General features: G+C 47.6%; 6 protein-coding genes across 6 annotated transcripts; 2 read left to right on the top strand and 4 right to left on the bottom strand.

Moving 5' to 3' along the window:
- Nucleotides 1–2,280: 2,280 nt before the first annotated feature.
- On the top strand, nucleotides 2,281–3,074 carry EDB93DRAFT_1087086 (uncharacterized protein; the record flags this gene model as incomplete). Its single annotated transcript, XM_041446017.1, has 2 exons — nucleotides 2,281–2,463; nucleotides 2,514–3,074. Coding segments are annotated over 2 exons (744 nt in total), but the record flags the coding sequence as incomplete, so codon positions are not given.
- Nucleotides 3,075–5,755: 2,681 nt separating this feature from the next.
- EDB93DRAFT_1251343 (uncharacterized protein) lies at nucleotides 5,756–6,006 on the bottom strand (the record flags this gene model as incomplete). Its single annotated transcript, XM_041453143.1, has 2 exons — nucleotides 5,756–5,839; nucleotides 5,893–6,006. 2 exons carry the CDS (start codon nucleotides 6,004–6,006, stop codon nucleotides 5,756–5,758), a joined length of 198 nt encoding a protein of 65 aa, XP_041306808.1.
- Nucleotides 6,007–6,252: 246 nt separating this feature from the next.
- Nucleotides 6,253–7,110, bottom strand: EDB93DRAFT_508176 (uncharacterized protein). The gene is made up of 4 exons (XM_041456583.1): nucleotides 7,017–7,110; nucleotides 6,621–6,963; nucleotides 6,462–6,568; nucleotides 6,253–6,407 (listed from the first exon to the last, which is right to left on the bottom strand). Exons 2-4 carry the CDS (start codon nucleotides 6,894–6,896, stop codon nucleotides 6,365–6,367), a joined length of 426 nt encoding a protein of 141 aa, XP_041306809.1. The 5' UTR covers nucleotides 6,897–6,963; nucleotides 7,017–7,110; the 3' UTR covers nucleotides 6,253–6,364.
- Nucleotides 7,111–8,225: 1,115 nt separating this feature from the next.
- EDB93DRAFT_1251345 (uncharacterized protein) lies at nucleotides 8,226–11,407 on the bottom strand (the record flags this gene model as incomplete). Its single annotated transcript, XM_041453144.1, has 5 exons — nucleotides 8,226–8,792; nucleotides 8,841–9,335; nucleotides 9,386–11,016; nucleotides 11,066–11,296; nucleotides 11,365–11,407. 5 exons carry the CDS (start codon nucleotides 11,405–11,407, stop codon nucleotides 8,226–8,228), a joined length of 2,967 nt encoding a protein of 988 aa, XP_041306810.1.
- EDB93DRAFT_1151271 (Lon protease C-terminal proteolytic domain-containing protein) lies at nucleotides 11,373–14,763 on the top strand. Its single transcript, XM_041449710.1, has 11 exons — nucleotides 11,373–11,995; nucleotides 12,042–12,448; nucleotides 12,495–12,586; nucleotides 12,635–12,835; nucleotides 12,885–13,001; nucleotides 13,050–13,139; nucleotides 13,199–13,295; nucleotides 13,363–13,480; nucleotides 13,537–14,237; nucleotides 14,290–14,355; nucleotides 14,408–14,763. The coding sequence occupies exons 1-11, from the start codon at nucleotides 11,431–11,433 to the stop codon at nucleotides 14,660–14,662; spliced, it is 2,709 nt and encodes a 902-aa protein (XP_041306811.1). The 5' UTR covers nucleotides 11,373–11,430; the 3' UTR covers nucleotides 14,663–14,763.
- On the bottom strand, nucleotides 14,764–18,625 carry EDB93DRAFT_1151276 (karyopherin Kap95). The gene is made up of 15 exons (XM_041449711.1): nucleotides 18,406–18,625; nucleotides 18,288–18,346; nucleotides 18,127–18,231; nucleotides 17,795–18,073; nucleotides 17,591–17,743; nucleotides 17,393–17,542; nucleotides 17,227–17,337; nucleotides 16,534–17,177; nucleotides 16,339–16,483; nucleotides 16,218–16,289; nucleotides 16,028–16,169; nucleotides 15,642–15,976; nucleotides 15,491–15,587; nucleotides 15,203–15,441; nucleotides 14,764–15,148 (listed from the first exon to the last, which is right to left on the bottom strand). The coding sequence occupies exons 1-15, from the start codon at nucleotides 18,443–18,445 to the stop codon at nucleotides 15,125–15,127; spliced, it is 2,595 nt and encodes an 864-aa protein (XP_041306812.1). The 5' UTR covers nucleotides 18,446–18,625; the 3' UTR covers nucleotides 14,764–15,124.
- Nucleotides 18,626–18,684: the final 59 nt, after the last annotated feature.

An 18,684-nucleotide genomic window follows, 5' to 3' on the forward strand; every position in this document is an offset into this window, starting at 1 on the left:
ATATCACTTGTGACGCGTGGCAAGCCACCAACACTGATGAATATTTTGCTGTCACTGGCCACTGGATCGAAGAGAAGTCAACGATGCAATGGGAGTGCAAAAGCACACTTCTTGGCTTTACCCAGCTCAACAATGCACACAATGGGAAGCGTCTCGGTGGCACACTGTTCAAAGTTTTAGATCATGTTGGTATCACACATAAGGCATGTCATTTTTGCATTCTGCTTGGCTTACTAGTCTAATCATGATATATAGTTGGGCCATGTCACTTGTGATAATGCCTCTAACAATGGCACAATGCTCGAGGAGTTTGCTCGACTCTATAAAGCGCATCACAAAAAGGAGTTCCCTTGCTATGAACGAAGGATCAAGTAAGTCACTTGTTTCGCAGTTGATATGTGCTCACATAGTGTTCAGCTGTCTTGCTCATGTGATTAATCTCGGCACCCAAGTACTGATCAGTACATACAGCAAATCTCCGCACTATGAACCTCACAATCCCCATGCTCATGAGCCGGATACCACCAAGCATCAAAATCGTGACGAGATCTGACTCATATGTTCGATATGCGTAAAGGTGATTGATATCTCTTCGCACATTACGTTTTACTGAATTATTCAAAGGAGCGATCATCTGCGAAACGTAAGGAACTTTACAAAACAGTGCAAGTCAAGGCTGGCGTCTCGCACCCTACACAACTCCTTCTGGATATGAAGGTCCGTTGGTCCTCGACCTATGTGATGGTCAACCGTGTGGAAAGCAATAAAGAGGTGAGTGTAGTCTGCAGTGTTCAATAATGCAATGTCTAATTTCTGACAACAGCATGTTGACGTACGTCTTCATGTATGAGATGGGGCTACAAGAGCGAGACTTGACGAAACGGGCTAAGATCGACTTCCTTACGCTGGCGCCAGATGAATGGACCCATGTTGGTAAATTTGCCTGATCTATTATCGGTATGTTACCTTCATTATTTGATATTGTGCCTGCCGCTGATTTAATGTTTCAGTACGCAGACGTTGCCCAGCAGGCCTTCTTGTCAGAATCAACTACTACACTACATCTTGCTATCCCTGCACTTGAGACTCTCCATCGAGCTTGGTCTTCACGTGCAGAACGGCCAAAATATTCACATTCCACACCAGCATTGCATGCCGCTGCACAAAAGCTCGACGAGTATTATGATAAGACCACTGACTCCCCGGCCTATGTCATGACTATGTGTATGTTCCATTTACCATGTATCCGTGATGCTCATGTTCCATGCAGTGCTTGATCCAACGGGTAAAATGTCGTACTTCAAGAAGAACTGGCCCAAGGATTTGCAAGACGAAGTTCTCGCTTGCGCGAAATGAGTGGTATGTTGGACAAAGTTATTCACCAGCCTACAATCACTTACAAGTCATTTAGTTTGAGGCTCGCTATCTTGAATTGGGCCAGGCAGCATCCATGTTGCAACCTTCGCTTGTCAAGAAAGGCAAGGCTAGCGGACTCAAGAAGTTAATTTGCGAGGCGCAGAGCTCCGATGAAGACGACGATGACAAGACTGTCGTCACCCATACAGATCCATCTAGACCATGGTATGCCAGTTTTGAAAACTATGTCGATGCTGTAGAGACGAAACCTCCGCCTGGAATGAGCATAATTCAATGGTGGGGTGTAAGTACACATCCAAGTCTATCTTGTCTCAATACTGACCAGTCTTTGTTGTAGATTAATGGACACAGATATGGCCCAGTATGGACCTCACTAGCTCGTGACTACCTCTCAATTATGGCGTCGTCAGTTTCGAGTGAGCGCGCATTCTCACAGGGTGGTATTACCATTAGCAAGCGCCGCAACCGCCTCAAAGGCGACATCGTTGAGGCACTACAGTGCATCAAATGTGCCCTCCGCCATGATCTACTCTTCCGCGAGCCTGGACCCTCGTCATCAACTGAGGAAGCTCTCGAGGACTCTGATATTGAAATGGATGCTAACGAGAAGCTGAGTGATGTCGAAGATGGGAATGAGGAGGGCTGGGATGCTCTTCTGGAGGGAGATGAGAATTTTGTAGAATCAGATGCTGACTCCATGATGTAAATTATCTGCTGAACATGTTTCTCCATTTTCAGTACTTGGGCCGCGGCTCAGGCCAAAGCCGAGCCAAAGCCAGCCGTCACTGGCGGCTTTGGCCCGGCCTCGAATTTTCGCAAGCCTAAGCCGTCTGAAGCCAGGCCGGAACATCATTAGCCGCCACAACTGAACCACCAACCAAGAAAAGACCAGGTCACAGCAGTCGTGCTTCAGGTACACTGAATTACAATGATGATGATGTTGCTGCCCTGCTTGATGCATGCATGAACTGCCTTCCACTTGGCACAAAGGGTTGGCTTGCTGTTGAGGAAGAGTTTGCTGCATGGGCAGATAGCCATGACCGTCCCACTTGTCCCGCAAAATCTCTTGAGCTTAAGTTTAAGCAGGTATGTACTGTTATCTACTGTGAACTCTGGTACTGATGTTCTACTTTAAGCTGGTTTGCACTACGAAGCCAACTGGTGATGGTGAGTGCCCTCCTCACATTGAACGCGCTCATGAAATCGACTCCCACATGAATGAGAAGGCTGGCACCTGTGATCTTGATGACAATGAATTCACTGATGAAGTTATCAATATTGGGAGTGATGAAGATGAACCTCAGCGAGCCAGGACACCAAAGGTCTCTGTCAAGACTGAGGTACAGGATCCTGCACTTAGTATTTCCCATCGTTCTGTTAGCACACCCACTCCTCAACCTCGCACCTCATGCACCTCAGGTCTCGATCTTCTAACTTCAACCACTGCTTCGCTTGATCCTTGCCCTCAAGCCGCTCGAGATGACGAGCGCGCTGCTCGGACTTTGCAGACCACTCAACTCGTATCTACATCTAACCAGTTGCGAGATGCACACATGACCATTAATTCTCTTCGTGATCAGCTCTTGCAGTGTGAACATGAGCGTGCTAATGCTGAGCGTCATGCAGACCATCTAGAGATGCAGTTGGAAATGGCTCAACTCATGCAGAAAGGTCCAGATCACCGACCGATGCCATGAACACCACGACCACCATGATACATATGCCATGAAATGAAATATATTGATGGGGGAGCATCTACAATCTGGGTCTCACCTGATGCTGAAGAAGAGGTTAACTTCAATCATGATGGCCTCCATGATGTATTCTCTCAACAGGATTACATCGAAGATCCAAAGACTGGGTGTCACACCCTTTGCAGACGCTCCACATCACCTATCCATTCTTCAAGTGCACAATTCAATGTGTCATTCACTCCGACATCTTCCCGTACCAGCACAAATGACTTATCCGTTGTAATCTCACCAACTCATGCTAGCACTGCAACTCAGCACATTCCACCTACTTTGAGTCGTTCAATGGCTCAGTGTGTCTTGTCTGCTCATGCAGAAGACTAGGATCTCAACAGAACTCAAGTGCTTTCAACAGTGCGACTCAACCCGCTCTCAGCCGCTCTCAACAGTGTCACCCAAGTGCTCTCAACAGCACCACTCAAACACTCTCAACAGTGCAACTAGAGCACTTTCAACAGTGCAAAATTTGAGCACTCTCAACAGCGCAAAGTTTTCTTAGTTAGAAGATGATGGGGGTACCTAAGTATGTAGTATGAAGTATGTAGTACAGGATGAATGAAACACTCTTCTGGGCATAAGATGGGTAATAAACTGCGCATTAAGTATGTGTGTTGTGGAATTGAGCTACACGATCATTGCTACACTGTCGTGAAAAGAACATATCTTCAAATTGTGCTCAAACCATCCTATCCTGCTCATCCTCTTGCCAAATTGGCATGTATACACTTCGTATTTGATTAATTCCTACCATCTGAACATGTACATTATTGAGCCGAACACACACTTCGAGCAGATCACAACACTGCTTGCTGAAGTTAATATTGAGGGGAATGCGAAGATGTCCGAAGGAGAGCCCTGAAGAGTGCGCATGCCCCACTCTGCCATTTGATGAAAAGAAAGTAGCTGCCAGTCAAATGAAAGAAGCTTCTGTCTTTCAGCAGGATCATTAGGGAGGTGTTGTCCTGACTTGAGTGGGGCTTTGATGCGACCAGAAATTTGATCTGTACCTTGCGGGAAAGCTGTGTCAGCGACAAGGTAGTATCCATCTGGTGTGTGTGCACTGAGTTTGTCATAGATGGGTCGGGCCACGCGGGAGTCATGCCAGCTGCCAGGCACATTGAGGCGGCATTGAATTATTGAGCCTGCAAGTAGTAGCAATAAGAATAAATGACTCAGCGGATGATTTAGACAATGATGCACCATCAGCACTAAATGCAATGACCAAACTGACAAAGTGACTGTGCAACCACCCATTATAGGTTGCATTCTTGATCTCTTGGTCCTGGGATGTTTGCACAGGTAAGTTTAGTCCATCAAGTGTGCCAAAACCCCCCATCAACAAGGGATGACATGCAATGACAAGTTCATTCAAAACTTGAAATTGATCCCCAGAAGGCCACTGGATGTAGGCTTCGGGGATGTTCTTGAGTGCGCGAAGTAGTATAGTGAGGGAAAAATGTAGATAGCATGAGACAGTTGTTGGGATAAGTGCAAAAATTTGCATGAGGCTGACCTCTTGCATGGTCGAGTTGAGCCAATGAAGAACAAGGCCTAATGCACCGGCAGCGTCCAGGGAATGTTGATAAGCACGAGGGTTAGCAGTGACAGAGATATCATTGCGGGGGATGGGAGTGATATCCCAAAGAATTGTGAAGCCATGTGAGAGAATGTGGTGAAACGTAGAGACATCAATGCCCATGGTTGTGATAAATGCACAGTTGTTCTGTCCTGAGTAGAGTGCTAGCCAGGGAGTATTCAGACGTGGATTAGGAAGTAGGTCACTACAAATGAGATATCTTCTTCTTGCTTGCCGGCGTTCAGAGCGTGATTGTTCAGCTCCAACAAATATAAGGATGCCAAGAGTTGCAACGAGTCTCTGTAATTCATCATCTTTGTCATTGTCATCAGTCAGAGCAAGAGTTTCGTCAGCGACGTTATATGCCATGTTGAAAGAAGTAGATTTAGACTGTGTCTACGGTTTGGAACAAGTTTCTAGATATAAATTCTACCTTGCTGAACCTCCGAATTTTAAGGTTTAGAATGAGATCTAGAATTCCAAATCCTACGGAAAGTCATCCAATGTTCAATTGATTCAAGCCGATGCGGTTTTAGATCCTAACATAGACAAACAGTTATAACTTGTCTTACTACATCTCGCTGACTCGCCCGTAACGACATTACTACGTGGAGATTTTTTGGCAGTTAAAGTCAATTGCAGAGAAAGAATGCAGAGTAATTTTTGTGTTCGACTAAGCTCTCAGACTCCTTCACTAATGTGGGAGTTGGAAATGGCTTGGAGAGTGAGTAGATGTCTTATCATTGAAACAACGAAGGTCAGGTACTAACATGACAAAATGTCATCTGGAAAGGCATATCAAAATATTAGAAATAAATAGGTCGGAGTCAGTTCTTCTGATAGATACTGAGAACTCGATTTCCCCTAACAAGTTGGATGATAGCCACTGGTAGCAGCATCAGAGAGATAATCCACTAGGTTTGCATATGGGATAGCACGTGTGTCGCAGAAACCGGTCCATGCGCTGATGATACCCCAGAACTCAATGACATAGTCAACACTGGAAAACGAAAACACGTTCAGTCATATTCTCCAGGGATCTCGTGATAACTCATGAGGTTGGATACGGCCCATCGCTCGTGGTTTTCTCAGGCATCTCTCCATAAATTCCACCGAGAGACGCCCATGTACCTGTCTATTGATATGAAAGCTCGTCAAATTATCACCACAGCCCAATGCATAACTTACCAAGCCTTCGTAGTATACATCGATCACGTTCTCTTGAGTCATTGATGCTGCTCCACCTGTCATATTATAGAACACCGCCTCAGAAAGCCTCGCCTGTTGAATGGTATGAGGCATTGGTGGGGTAGAAGACGGGTATATATGTTGCAGTAGCACATCGGTGTTGCTCCACGTATAGCAGAAACTTGCAAGAATGCAATATTCATTTTGGAAGAGACCCTGGGCCACCCATAATTGACACTGGGTGGCCATTCCGGCACATGAACCATTGTCTGTTATCGGTTGGGGTACACATGGGATGGTTGATGCCGCTATAGTAGTGTTGCACGATGCCACTGCGGGACACACTCCAGGCACAGATGAATACTCAAGCCAGTCCTGGAAAAAATGGAAGAAGAGATATTATTATCTAAAAGCAACGAGTACACACAGCAAGGTTTTCATAAGGAATGCTTCCAGTAGCGCAGAAACCGGTTCAAGCAGCGATGGTCGACCACTGATCACGAATGTGAGTGACACTACAAATAAAATCGTTAAGAATTCGAACCTCACAGTATTGTAGGAAGACTTACTCGTCAGGGTAGGAGCCATCAGGAGTGATGGAAATCTGATGATAATACACATCAATGTAGTTTTGTTCCGTCATGTACGAATTCCCGTTTGAAATGGCATAGAAAACCTATAGCACCACCAAATTAGCAAAGAACACGAATGATAAATTTTATTCTGACAGATTCGGTCAGCCGAGGTTGGGTCGCAGGCGCATGGAATGCATTGAGGACCTGGGCAGGGATCTCGACGTCTGATGAACATACAGTTAGGAGGAAGCATGACATGTAGTTGTAAAAGTTGGTGAGATCAACCGTGGTCGCATTACAGCTAGTTTGAAGCGAGAGGCAGGACTTAGAGGCAGAAGTTGGTCCATCTTGCCTTGCAATGAGTGACAAGGGAAAGGCAGTAACAAGGCCTATGAGACCAAGGTAAAGCACAGATATTAGTGTGTTCATGTTTACTAGACAGAAACACTAAGAGAAAGGACAGACAAGATCGCAAAGATGCCAGACAAACCAGGACCTCAAAATACTTATAGGTAAGAAATCGGGTGCAATGAAGTCCATAACACATACCTCTGTGCTTTAGGCAAGTTGACCGATCACTGGCATTCAAACGTCATCACGAGCGGAAACCTGCGGAAGCGCGAATGACTGGACACACGACGGTCATGTAACCATGTCAGATGGGATTGTGGGATACTTGACAGCTTCGTTACGATGCAACAGCCCGACTCCTTTCAAAGTCAGACGTGGTAGACCGTTAGATGTTCTTGAGGGAGAGTCATGCGATCACCGTACAAGTCAACATCACAACCCACGGCGTCCTAGCTTACATAGCAAAAAGTCCCCATGACTTGATTTCATGAAGAGTTTTAGCGCTAGCAGCAAGGAGTGACAAGTTGGTTAGAACATATGATGTTTTCGTGCCTTCCAAGTTCATCAAGTTGAACATTCGACGTTCATTGACATATATATGGAGCAAGGACGACTTTGAGTATTTGAACATGATGCTGTAGTTCAAATGAAAGGTTCAATTTGAGCTGAGTGACAACACTGTTACACAGTGTAACGGAACAAAGTATTCCTGGGCCCCGTCGGGGTCGGACTTGCGAGAAGTATGGTTCTCAAGCAAAGTAGTATGGTCCCCCCACCAGCCAGACATATCGAAGGAATTCGAAGAGACAGTTACAGTTATGAGCAAAGCAATTGCAACGTTAAGTAGTAACGTTACTATAATTGTATTCGTTACATAATTTTTTTGCCATTACTTTGCTAGCATAATATAATATATTTATCAACTACAAAATATACATACACACAACCAGCCAAGCACAACACGCAGCAAAACGAATTACCAATGGACACTTGATGGACACCACGAATCGGATGATTGAACAAAATGGAAAATAAAAGTAATAGAAAATAATGGTATGAGGAAAATAGATAATAATATGAGAGATAGCAGACATACAAAGATTCGATGCAATAGTGCTGCGGTACCGTGGCCATAAAACAGTGCAGATGAGGGTATCGACTTCGACTTTGAGATTTGGAATATGACTGCGACGTTATATCAGTACCGTGTATCAAGAGGAAATATGCCATAAAGCAGGTGTGTCCGAGAGCGAGGGAGGAATGAATGTATGCGGGCGGGGATTAGTGATATGCTGGAACAGAGCGTGGTGAGGTCTAAATTAGTACAACCCTTTGCGGGGTTTGCATAGACACCGTGTCGAAACTTGAAGCGGAACAATAGTGATGCTGTGTCGTGGCGCAGCAAGTCTAAGCAGGCACAACCCTTCTCGGCGCCTTCACTACTCTAGCGCTCACAGCCACCATCACATTCTCCTTCTCATCAACCTCACTCGGCACGCTCGAACTAACACTGACCCTCCTCGTACTAGATGCAACAGGTGTCTTCAGATTACTCTCTACAGAGCTCGTCGACACCCGCCGCGTCATCCCCATCCCAAGACCACTAGGTCTTGTAGTCGTGTTTGACTTGCCGAGGGACGAAGGTGCGTGTGATGCAGATGAAACTAGTGATGTTCGGGTGGGAGGTGTGGTCGTAGCAAGTGATGAACGGGGTTTAGTAACTGGAGGTCCCATTTTGCCAGGGGGATTGGCGGTGGCGTTGATACGCACGCTGCGGGTGAGAGTGCTGAGGCTCGCGCGGGGCGTTAAAGATGTAGAAGGCGTGTCCGATTTCCCGTCTTTCGATGCGTCTGACATAGACGAAGGAGGTCGGGATGAAGAAGGGGTACCAACCATCGATTCGCGCCTTATAGCCCTGCTTGGAACTGGGGTACTCGACGCTGCGACACTCTTCAACGAAATCTTTCTCTTGATCTGATATCACACATGAGACACAACCAAAAATATTCAAAGAGGACTCACGAGTTCAAGTTCTTGCTGTTTCGAATCCAAAGCAATATTAAGCCCGTTAACATCCTCCCGATCCCTCTCCCGTTCCTTGCGCAACTGTACAATGGTCACTTCACGCGCAGCACTCGTCTGCTGCATCTCATGCACTGCCCTCCTCAGCTTCGCGACTTCATCCACTAACGAACCCACGCGCTCTTTACTCATGCCCAACATGATATCGCTCTCTGCCTTTTCTCGAACTGCGACTTCAAGCTGCGTGCGCAAGTCTTTTTCTTGGATTTGGAGATCTTGAAGAGCACGGGTTTGAGCGGAGAAAGCGCGGGAATGCTCGACTTTGAGAGTAGTGAGCTCTTCGCGGAGGGATTCGGCTTCATCTGTGTGTTTGAGGAGGGTGGTGGTGAGGGTAGAGATGGAGACATCGCGCTCTTCGATGTTGGATTCGAGGCGGGAGACATTTTCGTTGGCAAAGGCAAGTTCGGCGGTTAGGGATGTGATGCGGGATTCGTGCTGTAATGTGTCAGTAAGCGAGATCAACTGGAAAGAATGCGATACCGTACCTCTTCAGTGGTTCGCTGGAGCTCTGATTCGAGTTCGATGCGCTGGTTCTCGCCGTCACTCCATTCTTCTTCCATGTTCAGAAACTTGGTTTCGAGAGACTCGAGGTCCGATTTGAGAACTTCGTTGTCGTTCTGGAGGTCGTCGATGGTGTTACGGAGTTCTGCGGAATCTCGATGGGCTGCGTCGAGGTCCTTGTGCAAGATTCCGATGGTGGTGGCGTGTTCTGAGTTGATACACTCCAATTCTGAAGAAATACGCTGGACAGCATCAGCGAGGGCGTTCTTCTCCATCTGGAGAGCCTCGTGAGCATTACCCATTCGCGCTCGTTCCTCCTCCCATGCAAGTTCGAGGACTTGATGCCTCTCTCGTTCCTCCCTGCTTGCTACGACGAGAGCTTCTTCCGCCATCGAAGACCGTACAGAATTAGTTGTGAGATAATCCATGTGTTCTCTAGCTTCTTGAATCTCTTCGCGCAAGACACGTTCCGCGTCATCTCGACCCTTCAATTCCTCGTCAAGTTTCTTGAGCTCCGCTTCCTTTTCATGGAGCTGTTCTCGTAAGTAGGTTGTATCCGTGTGGTCTTGCAACGCCTCCTTTTCGCGTTCGAGCTGTGATATTTGGCGATGGAGCATGCGAAGGGCTTCACCGCTTGCCTCGTCCATGACGCTGCGCTCAAGGCTTTCTTGTCGGGAGGTGTCGACTTCCTCTTCGAGGCTGCGACACATGCGTTCGAGTTCACCTGCTTTCTTCTTCCAGCTGCGCAAGACGTTTCTGCTTTTTTCTTTTTCTTTTTCGGCAACTTCTGCGCGTTGAGTAAGAGCTTGAACGAGTTCATCTCTAGCTCCCAGGTCGATCTCGTACTGTGCGCAGAGTTCTTGTGAAAGAGCTAGTTGGGTACGAAGGTTCCAGATGATGTCTTCCTCTTTTGAAGCTGTGCGGGAGTGTGATGGTTGGGGAGGGGTAGGGGGAATCATTGTTCCTGGTGTGTAGTAGGTTGTTGCGTTTGCGCGGAATGGGTCTGGTGGCTCTGAAACGAGTACGAGTGAAGCGTTCGAAGTATCGTTGATATCTGCTTCTGGTGCGTGTTTTCTGAGCATTGTTTGGAATACTGTGTCGCTGAGCGCGCGGGAGCGACGGGTTCTCGGGGGAGGGGAAGTGGGTGGGATGCTAATTTCACCTGAAAATGTAGAGTTTGTGGGGGACAAGGCGAAGGAAGGGTCTACCGGTATTTCCGGGAGGCCTCTGAAGGGAGTTGAAGTTTCTAGAGGAAAACCATCTGGAATTTCGATAGCCGTATCTAGCATTGGTGTTTTGAGTCCTTGTGGTATTTCATTTCCAAGGCTCGAGTTGAATAGATTTGAAGAGTCTGCCTCTGCAAATACGTCCATTGCAGAAGGACGGGCTACTCGTGCTAGACGATCTGCAAATGAGATTGGAGATGGTTCGGATATGGAAGCTGAAGTATCTGGGCTGATGGCTTTGTAGGCATCTCGAGAGAAGAACCGGACGTTTTGGCCAGTTCCTGGTGTCTTTGGATCACGGAGAATTGACCTGACGCTGCCTTCGAACGAGGGACGAGATGAATCTCGAACTGTGTCAGATGAACCTCGAGTGAAAGACACTTGTGAACCTGTTTGAATGGTCAGAATACAGACCAATGCAATGAAAAAAACGCTGACTGTTTGCTCTCAAATGAAGATGTGATCTGACTTTCTTGGGTAGACTGAGCTTCTTGGTAGTTTCGGGGAATACAGAGAGGTTTGGATGTTGCTCGTAGACTCTTGATAGAACGTCTGTTGGTTGATCTTGGTCGACATCCTTGATTGGCTTGAGAGCGTTACTTAATTTCGACCACATCGTCGACGACGACGACGATGGGAGCTTCTTGCGATGGTTCAAGAAGAACAATACTTTGGTTCGTTTTGAACGCGTAATCACATGACTTCCGCGTAAAACATCACGTGAATTGTGGACTTACCGGGTCCACCGGCAACGACGACGAGCTCGATAACAACTAACATTGAGCTCGACGACGACGACAGTGATGGGATCATCTAAACTTCCAGTTTTGTTGCTTCCTCATCCACTGATTTTACTACCAACTGCTCGTCTCATGCTTCCTATCAGTCGTTCACTCGCTGACGCTATTCTCTCGCTCTTGGCTGATTCAGATGCAGTTCTCGCTGCAATTCCACTTCCAGCTCCTGACTCACCCTCGGAAGTCACATACGGAACTGCTGCAAGAATAGCTCGTCTTGTAAGACCAAGAAATCAATCTTCTCCCACTCAGCCCTATCTACTTTCCCTCCACGGTATAGAAAGAATTCGTTTCCCTTCTCCAATTCACATAGATCAATCAGACACTCTTCCTGTTCATACTGTCATCTATTCTTCCTCTGATGGAATCCCCTCAAGAGATACAGTCGAAGCATTCAAACATGCTGCACTCGTCCTCCTCGACCGTCTTGCAAAGGACTCTCTCCAGCCACAACGCAAAGACGACTGGCTAAGAGTAGCTGCAATAGTAGAGGACATCTCAGAGCAACGTGCTGCTTGGATAGCAGATGTTCTCGTGGCTGCTGTATCATCTCAATACCCAGACAAACTCGGTCAGTATCTTTCACTTTTCATGCCCATTTATTAATATTTCTGCAGCATTTCTCGCTGCTACTGATGTAGAAGACCGTCTACGTCGCGCTATAGAACTCTTTGTCAAACAGTCTTCCATTCAGGAAGTATCAAAGAAGATCGCATCAGCCGTTGACGAGTCATTTTCCCGCCAGCAGAAGGAATACTTTCTCCGTCAGCAATTAGCTGCAATTCAACGCGAGCTTCAAAGTTTACAAAGCTCTTCTACCAGTGTTGGTCCTGGGTTCGGTACAGGAGGGCCTAACGAGTTGGACGACGACGACCAAGCAGATGCGGATGACCTTGCTGATTTACGCTGCAAGATTGAAGCTTTAAACGTTAATTCAGAGGAACGCAAAGTCGGCGTTCGCGAGTGGCGCAGATTGAAAAGGATTCCTCAGGGAAGCGTCGAGAATGGCGTCATTCGCTCATACGTGAGTACAGTTGATATATCAAAGTTTTATACTCAGAGCTGTATAGCTCGAATGGCTCACATCCGTGCCATGGCCATCAAACTTAACAACAACCCCTCCTGACGTTCTAAAGGACCCTAGTTTCCTTACCAGAGCACGGTAAGTTATTCCCTCACCCTCCCCCGTTCTCCACTCACTCTCTATTAGCGCACAACTCGACGCGGACCATTACGGCCTCGACCAGATAAAACGCAGACTCATGGAATACCTCGCAGTCGTGCGTTTGCGTGCCATTGCGGATGCAGCTCGGACTCAAGCTCAAGGGGACACCCTCTCGACGAGTGCTTCCTTAGGTGTTACCCCCACACCACCAAAGAAGAGCAAGGGCGTAAAGGGACCAATACTTTTGTGCGTGCATCTTGCATATCATGGACATGACACCCGAACAGATTTACAGGTTCGTCGGTCCCCCTGGAACAGGAAAGACCTCTCTCGGACAATCTATCGCAAAGGCTTTGGGAAGGCCGTTCCAGCGCATATCACTGGGCGGTGTCCGGGACGAAGCAGAGATCCGGTCTGCACCCCCTTTTCTCACCTTATTCAACGACTAAGTTAATAATAGGGGACACCGGAGAACATATGTGGCATCTGGCCCAGGCTCCATCGTTCAAGCTCTCCGAAAAGCCGGCAGAAACGATCCCGTGATCTTATTGTAAGGCTTCTGTGGAATTCACAGCCAGGAACGGTCGTGACGTTGAATTGAATGAACAGGGACGAAGTGGATAAAGTAGGACATAGTAATTTCCATGGCGATCCGGCTGCTGCTCTCCTTGAAGTTCTCGATCCTGAACAGAATCATTCGTTTAATGTGCGTTTCCTTCGCATCATATTGTCCGTAGTAGATTTGACTGACTATGGGGGTGGGGATGATGCAGGATCATTATATCAATGTACCTATTGACCTCAGTCAGGTGCTTTTCATATGCACATCCAATACCCTAGACACGATATCTGCGCCTTTGCTGGATCGATGTGAGGTGGTTGAATTATCAGGTGAGCTTCCCTTCCCCACGATCATCGCCGTCGTATCAAAGCTAACCCACCCAAAGGATACACCTACGACGAGAAAATGCACATCGCGAAACGCTTCCTCCTCCCGAAGCAAATCTGCGCCAACGGGCTTTCGGATTCTCAGTTGACGCTAACCGATGACGCGCTGTTGCATGTGGCTACTATGTATACGCGGGAAGCGGGCGTCAGGAGTTTGGAGCGGGCCATTGGGGCTGTTGTTAGGTTTAAGGCTGTGGAGTGGGCTGAGTGGCTCGATAAGGGGAACGGTGCCGTGGAAGGGGAGGGGAATGCAAAGAGGAGCGGGAACGAGAACGAGAAACAGGACGGGAACACAGATGGGAACGGTGTCGGGAATGAATGGCGAGCAACCGTAGAACCCCATGAACTCGAAAAGATCCTTGGTATACCTCGGTGGGACGGCGAAGAACGCGACCGGGAAGAAAAACGAGGCGTCGTATACGGGCTCGTAGTCACCGGCATGGGCGAGGGGGGTATCTTGCCAGTCGAAAGTACCGCTCTTCCAGGGACGGGAAGGTTGAAGCTTACGGGGAGCTTGGGGGACGTGATTAAGGAAAGTGGGGAGATCGCGTTGAGTTGGGTGAAGACGCATGCTTTTGAGCTAGGGATCACAGCTGGAAGGGGGGTTGATCCGCTCAAGGTTCCGGATGTGATTGATGTGCACTTACACTTACCTGCTGGGGCGCAGAAGAAAGATGGGCCGAGTGCAGGGATTGCTATGGTGCGTTTTTTGTGTAGTTTTTTTTGAGGGGAACGAATTGATAGGTAACTAGATATGCGCATTTGTGTCTCTTTTGAGCGGGGCATGTGTTCCGAAGGATATTGCTATGACAGGAGAGGTGTGTGCCCTGATACACAATAAAGCACATTCTGATTCTGATTTCTGTCTAGATCACACTTCGCGGGCGCGTGACGCCCGTAGGCGGAATTCGAATGAAAGTGCTCGGTGCGCACCGCGCACAGATCCGCAAGGTGATCTTACCGTGGGCGAACCGTAAAGACGTGGAACATGATGTGGCTTTGGAAGTTCGTCGGGAGATGCAATTTTTCTTTGTGAGGACTATCGACGAGGCTCTTGAAGCTGCGTTTGGGCGTGGTGCGTTGGGATGGAGGAAAGAGACTGTTTTGTTGGAGAGCAGACTTTGATGTGGTTTCTTCATGGATCGCTTTGTGTATCATTCATCTCGTCGCTTTCTTTCAATCTTATTGCTATGTATGTACTCCTTATATTCAATCTTGTATTACACAAAAATTCATGAACGATGCCCCGGTTCTGATTACTCGAAGGAATGATAACTAACTAATTGTGGAATAGAAAGAGGATTCGATAAGGGATACAAAGGACAGGGCGCAAACCCGCTTATGTAGAGAGACTCCTACTTGCAACACCTCCACCAACAAGGGCTTTTGAGTTCGTCGGAGAAAAAAAAGAACAACACTAGTAAGACCGTCTTCTATTACATGCAGATGCAAAAATGATATCCATGTGCCTCCTTCAGATGGCGATTGAACTGACGGGTGAAGAAATCAAAGTGACAGAGAATGAGAGAATGAGAGATAGATCGCGTGCAACAGGATGAGATGTGTATTAGCGGGGGAGGGGGGTGTCTATGCAGTCGCGCGTTTGATCATCTGTGTGGAAGATTAGTGTTCTTGGAGATGAAGAGGGGAGGTGAAGATACTCACTTCACGGGCCCATCGCAGCGTCTTCTTCGTTTCTTGCTGCATACCGCGCTTGCTACGGAATTCATGTGCGATCCATTCCTCTAGCAGGTGTTCTTTGATCTGACCGTTGCAGAAACAGTCTGCGAGGTCGCCGATGAGGCCAAAGGAGAGTTTCACAATGGAGTCGGTTCTCTCCTCGTCTGCTAAACATTGGTGGACGAGCTCGAGGATGCTGGGCACGTGAGGGAGTAGTGCGGGCGCTAGGGACGATTGTAAGCGGTAACACTAATCTACAAGAAAAACGCAAACCTTTCTCTGTGTTCTTGAACCCAGTGACAACCCCGGTGTATGCTTCTAGAATTCCTTCCCGTAGTTGAGCAACATAGTCCATGAGATCAAAGTCAAGCTAACGAGCATTAGTTGGCATCGAACACGTTCAGAGATTGATAAACCAACTCACAGGGTTAGGTTGCACGGAGCCCGCTTGTCTCAGCACGTCCATAGTCGTATTCAGATAAGGATCAAAAGCAGGACCAATAGCAAGCGCGATATCGCCAAAGCAAGATAATATTGATATCTTGACATTGCGGTTAAGAACGTTACTCTGCAGGTTCTCGAGTAAAACATTCATGAATGCGCCTGCGTACTGGGCGCTCTGATCGCCAAGTGCACGTGAAATATCCCCGATGATGCCAACGGCGACCATGCACAGCTGGGTATCTTCATGTGCTTTGAGGGCGGGATACAGGAATGGCAGGAATGCTTGAATGTATGGTGCAAATCCGGCTTCCAGTGCTGGCAAAGAACCTCAATATTAGGGTGGGCCTGATCGGAGGGGAAACGTACCGGCAGCTAGCGATCCAACAACCAAGAAAGCGTCTTCAAGCACTGTTGACGTCTTTCCTGCTCCTTGGATCAGCTGGAGAACGAGGGTCATGATTCGATCTGCCATTGGTTGAATGCCTCCGCTGAGCCTCCGAATAACGCTCTGTCGATGTATGAGCTATAGCGCGAAAGAACGTATATGATGGCTTACGATGACAACGCTGCAGAGATTGCTCTGTAGCTCGTTCCAATTATTACGGTCATCAACGCCAACGATTTGGTTCTAAAATGGACATGAGATAGAAAGAAAATTATGAAGTGAGGAAACGCACCTGCATGTTTAGAAGTTGCTCCATTCTCTGCAAAATCGCAATGACGGTGTTTTGCACTACAGGAATACAGTCTGTAGTTGAATGGGAGACATATGACGTGATGGCTTCATATGCAGAAGTTCGGAAGTTTGATTCGTTTGCAGTCCTGTGAAACAAGATCAGATTAAAGGTCACGTGAACAAAAAAGTAACGGACGTTTCAGTGACCCGCAGAAGGGCGCTTACTATCCCCTCAAAATATGGTGAGAGCGGGCTTTCAGATGCGGAGGTGATGTATTCGTCGAGGTAAATTCCGATCTGATCAGCGAGGTTCATGAGTGCCCAACAGCAGTTGGTCACGATGCGCGGGCGATCCGAAAGACCGTTGACGAGCGCCGAAATCAGAGGATGAAGATGCACATCGGGCTTGATTGTTATAATTAGAAGATCACAGATTCGTCCGAGCGTCCATGCTGTTGTATCTTTCACATGGAGATTCTCATCGTTCATCATGCCGATCAGGAGGGGAAGCGCCTGGTTGACGAGAGGGGTGAGAACTTGGGGATCAGGACCGTCCAGTATAGAACCAAACGTCATTACAGCTGCTTCGCGCTGGTGCCAGTCTTGAGCCTTAATGTGTGCCTCGATGAAGGGGATGACAGCGGGAACAATTGCATCTGCAACAGCTTGAGCCATGTAGTTTAGGCAAGTGCCGGCGCTCATGGCAAGGTTCCATTCGCCTTCGTCGGCGTCTTCTTCTTGTTGCGTCAGGAGGTTAAGAAGAACCGGAATTACTTCCGGCAGGGCAACCTTGGCAAAATGCTTAGACTCTAGTTCGGGCGGCTCATCGTATTCGGCAGCCTGCAAAATACCGTGATTAGTGTGAATAGCAGATGATCATGCCGCGTACCTCTCGTGCCTCGTGGGCAAGCTCAATCTCTTCCTCACACACAGTGGTCCAGAACTCCACAGCTTGCAGCGCGACCCGTTCATCAGAGTGCTTCATGCCCATCACAGTAAGCTGGAAAATATGTTCTGTCAGGAGGACTCGGGGCAGGATAAACAAGTAGTCGTACGCCAAATAAGGCCTGTTCCATATAAAATGCCATCTTGTCATAGTACAGTGCCATAATCTTGACTAAACACTCGAAAGCGCCGACTTGGACTGATACTGACGGGTTCTGGGTAGCTTCGCAGACAACTTGCATGATGTAGTTTCGCTCTCCCTGATGCGCGTTAGTAGAGCAAAGGCCAAAAAAACGATATAACAGTACTTCTCGGTCGAAATTGTCCCGTACAAACTCCAGGGAGTTAAATAGCGCGTGGACCGCAGCAAGCTGTACTTCCGATGAGGGCTCCTCCTTGCGAGCACCATGAATTACAGCCGTCAAAATCTCGTTCGACCTCAATGCCAAAACCTCTGGTTTCTATGATGCGAGATGAGGACAGAGTAGTTGAGTGGCACAAAGTAAACGTACTATAGTTTCACAGATATAACCAATAGCTTGTAAAGTGGCGATCTTCAAGTTCGTGTCATCAGACGTGTTGATAAAACCGAGAAGGATTTCAACGAGATCTGGCCATTGGCCGACGGGTAACTCTACGGCTGCGATCGCAGAAACGACTTGGGCAGCCACTGCACCTGCTCTTGGTTGAGGAGATGCAAGAGTTAAGAGGGATGCCTCCTTGATCTTTTGTCTAGCATCGACATCGAGGGCCATCCATCTTGCAGAGTACTCGTCTTGCCTTGTTGAATCCTATGCACGATGTTTAAAGATCATGAAAGTTCACTAAGAACGCGTTCACGTACACGGGCGGAGAGAGCATTTTTAAGTGCAAGACCAGCAGCATTGCGGGTATGAATTTGAGAATTCTCGTTGCGGAGTTCATCTGATAACATCAACATATACACCGGCTGTGAAAAGTCTGAGCATGCTAAAGGCTAATGAACAAAAGGGATATTGAATATACGTAGTTCTCCCTAGAAGCACTCTCAAGTTGCTGAGTAGCAGTTTGACGCGTTGCAGCATCTTTGAAGGGCAGATATTAGCTTGAAATATACAGTCATGAAAATTGAAAAGTGACTTACCTGGAGATAGGGTATTAGCAAGGAGTGCGCTGGCGTTCATGATTGAAGAATCGTTGCAGCGTGACAGTCGTTGATATTTAAAGAGAGATGGTTTGCGATTTTGCAAGAGGGAGATCAGTTAAAGCGTCGTTGGTGCCAGGAGAAGTAGCAATGAATTGGATCAAGAGTAGTCGAAACGATGAAGAAACCCTTCGACTCAACAAACAAGCGGCTTTTCAATTTTTGTGTTTCCTTGTCTTGCTGCCAACAGCAGCCTGCAACAGCCTTGCAAGCAAGTAA

This window comes from Suillus bovinus (genome assembly GCF_016758785.1).
Source record: "Suillus bovinus strain UH-Sbo-P2 chromosome Unknown EDB93scaffold_35, whole genome shotgun sequence".
Classification (NCBI taxonomy): Eukaryota; Fungi; Basidiomycota; class Agaricomycetes; order Boletales; family Suillaceae; genus Suillus; species Suillus bovinus.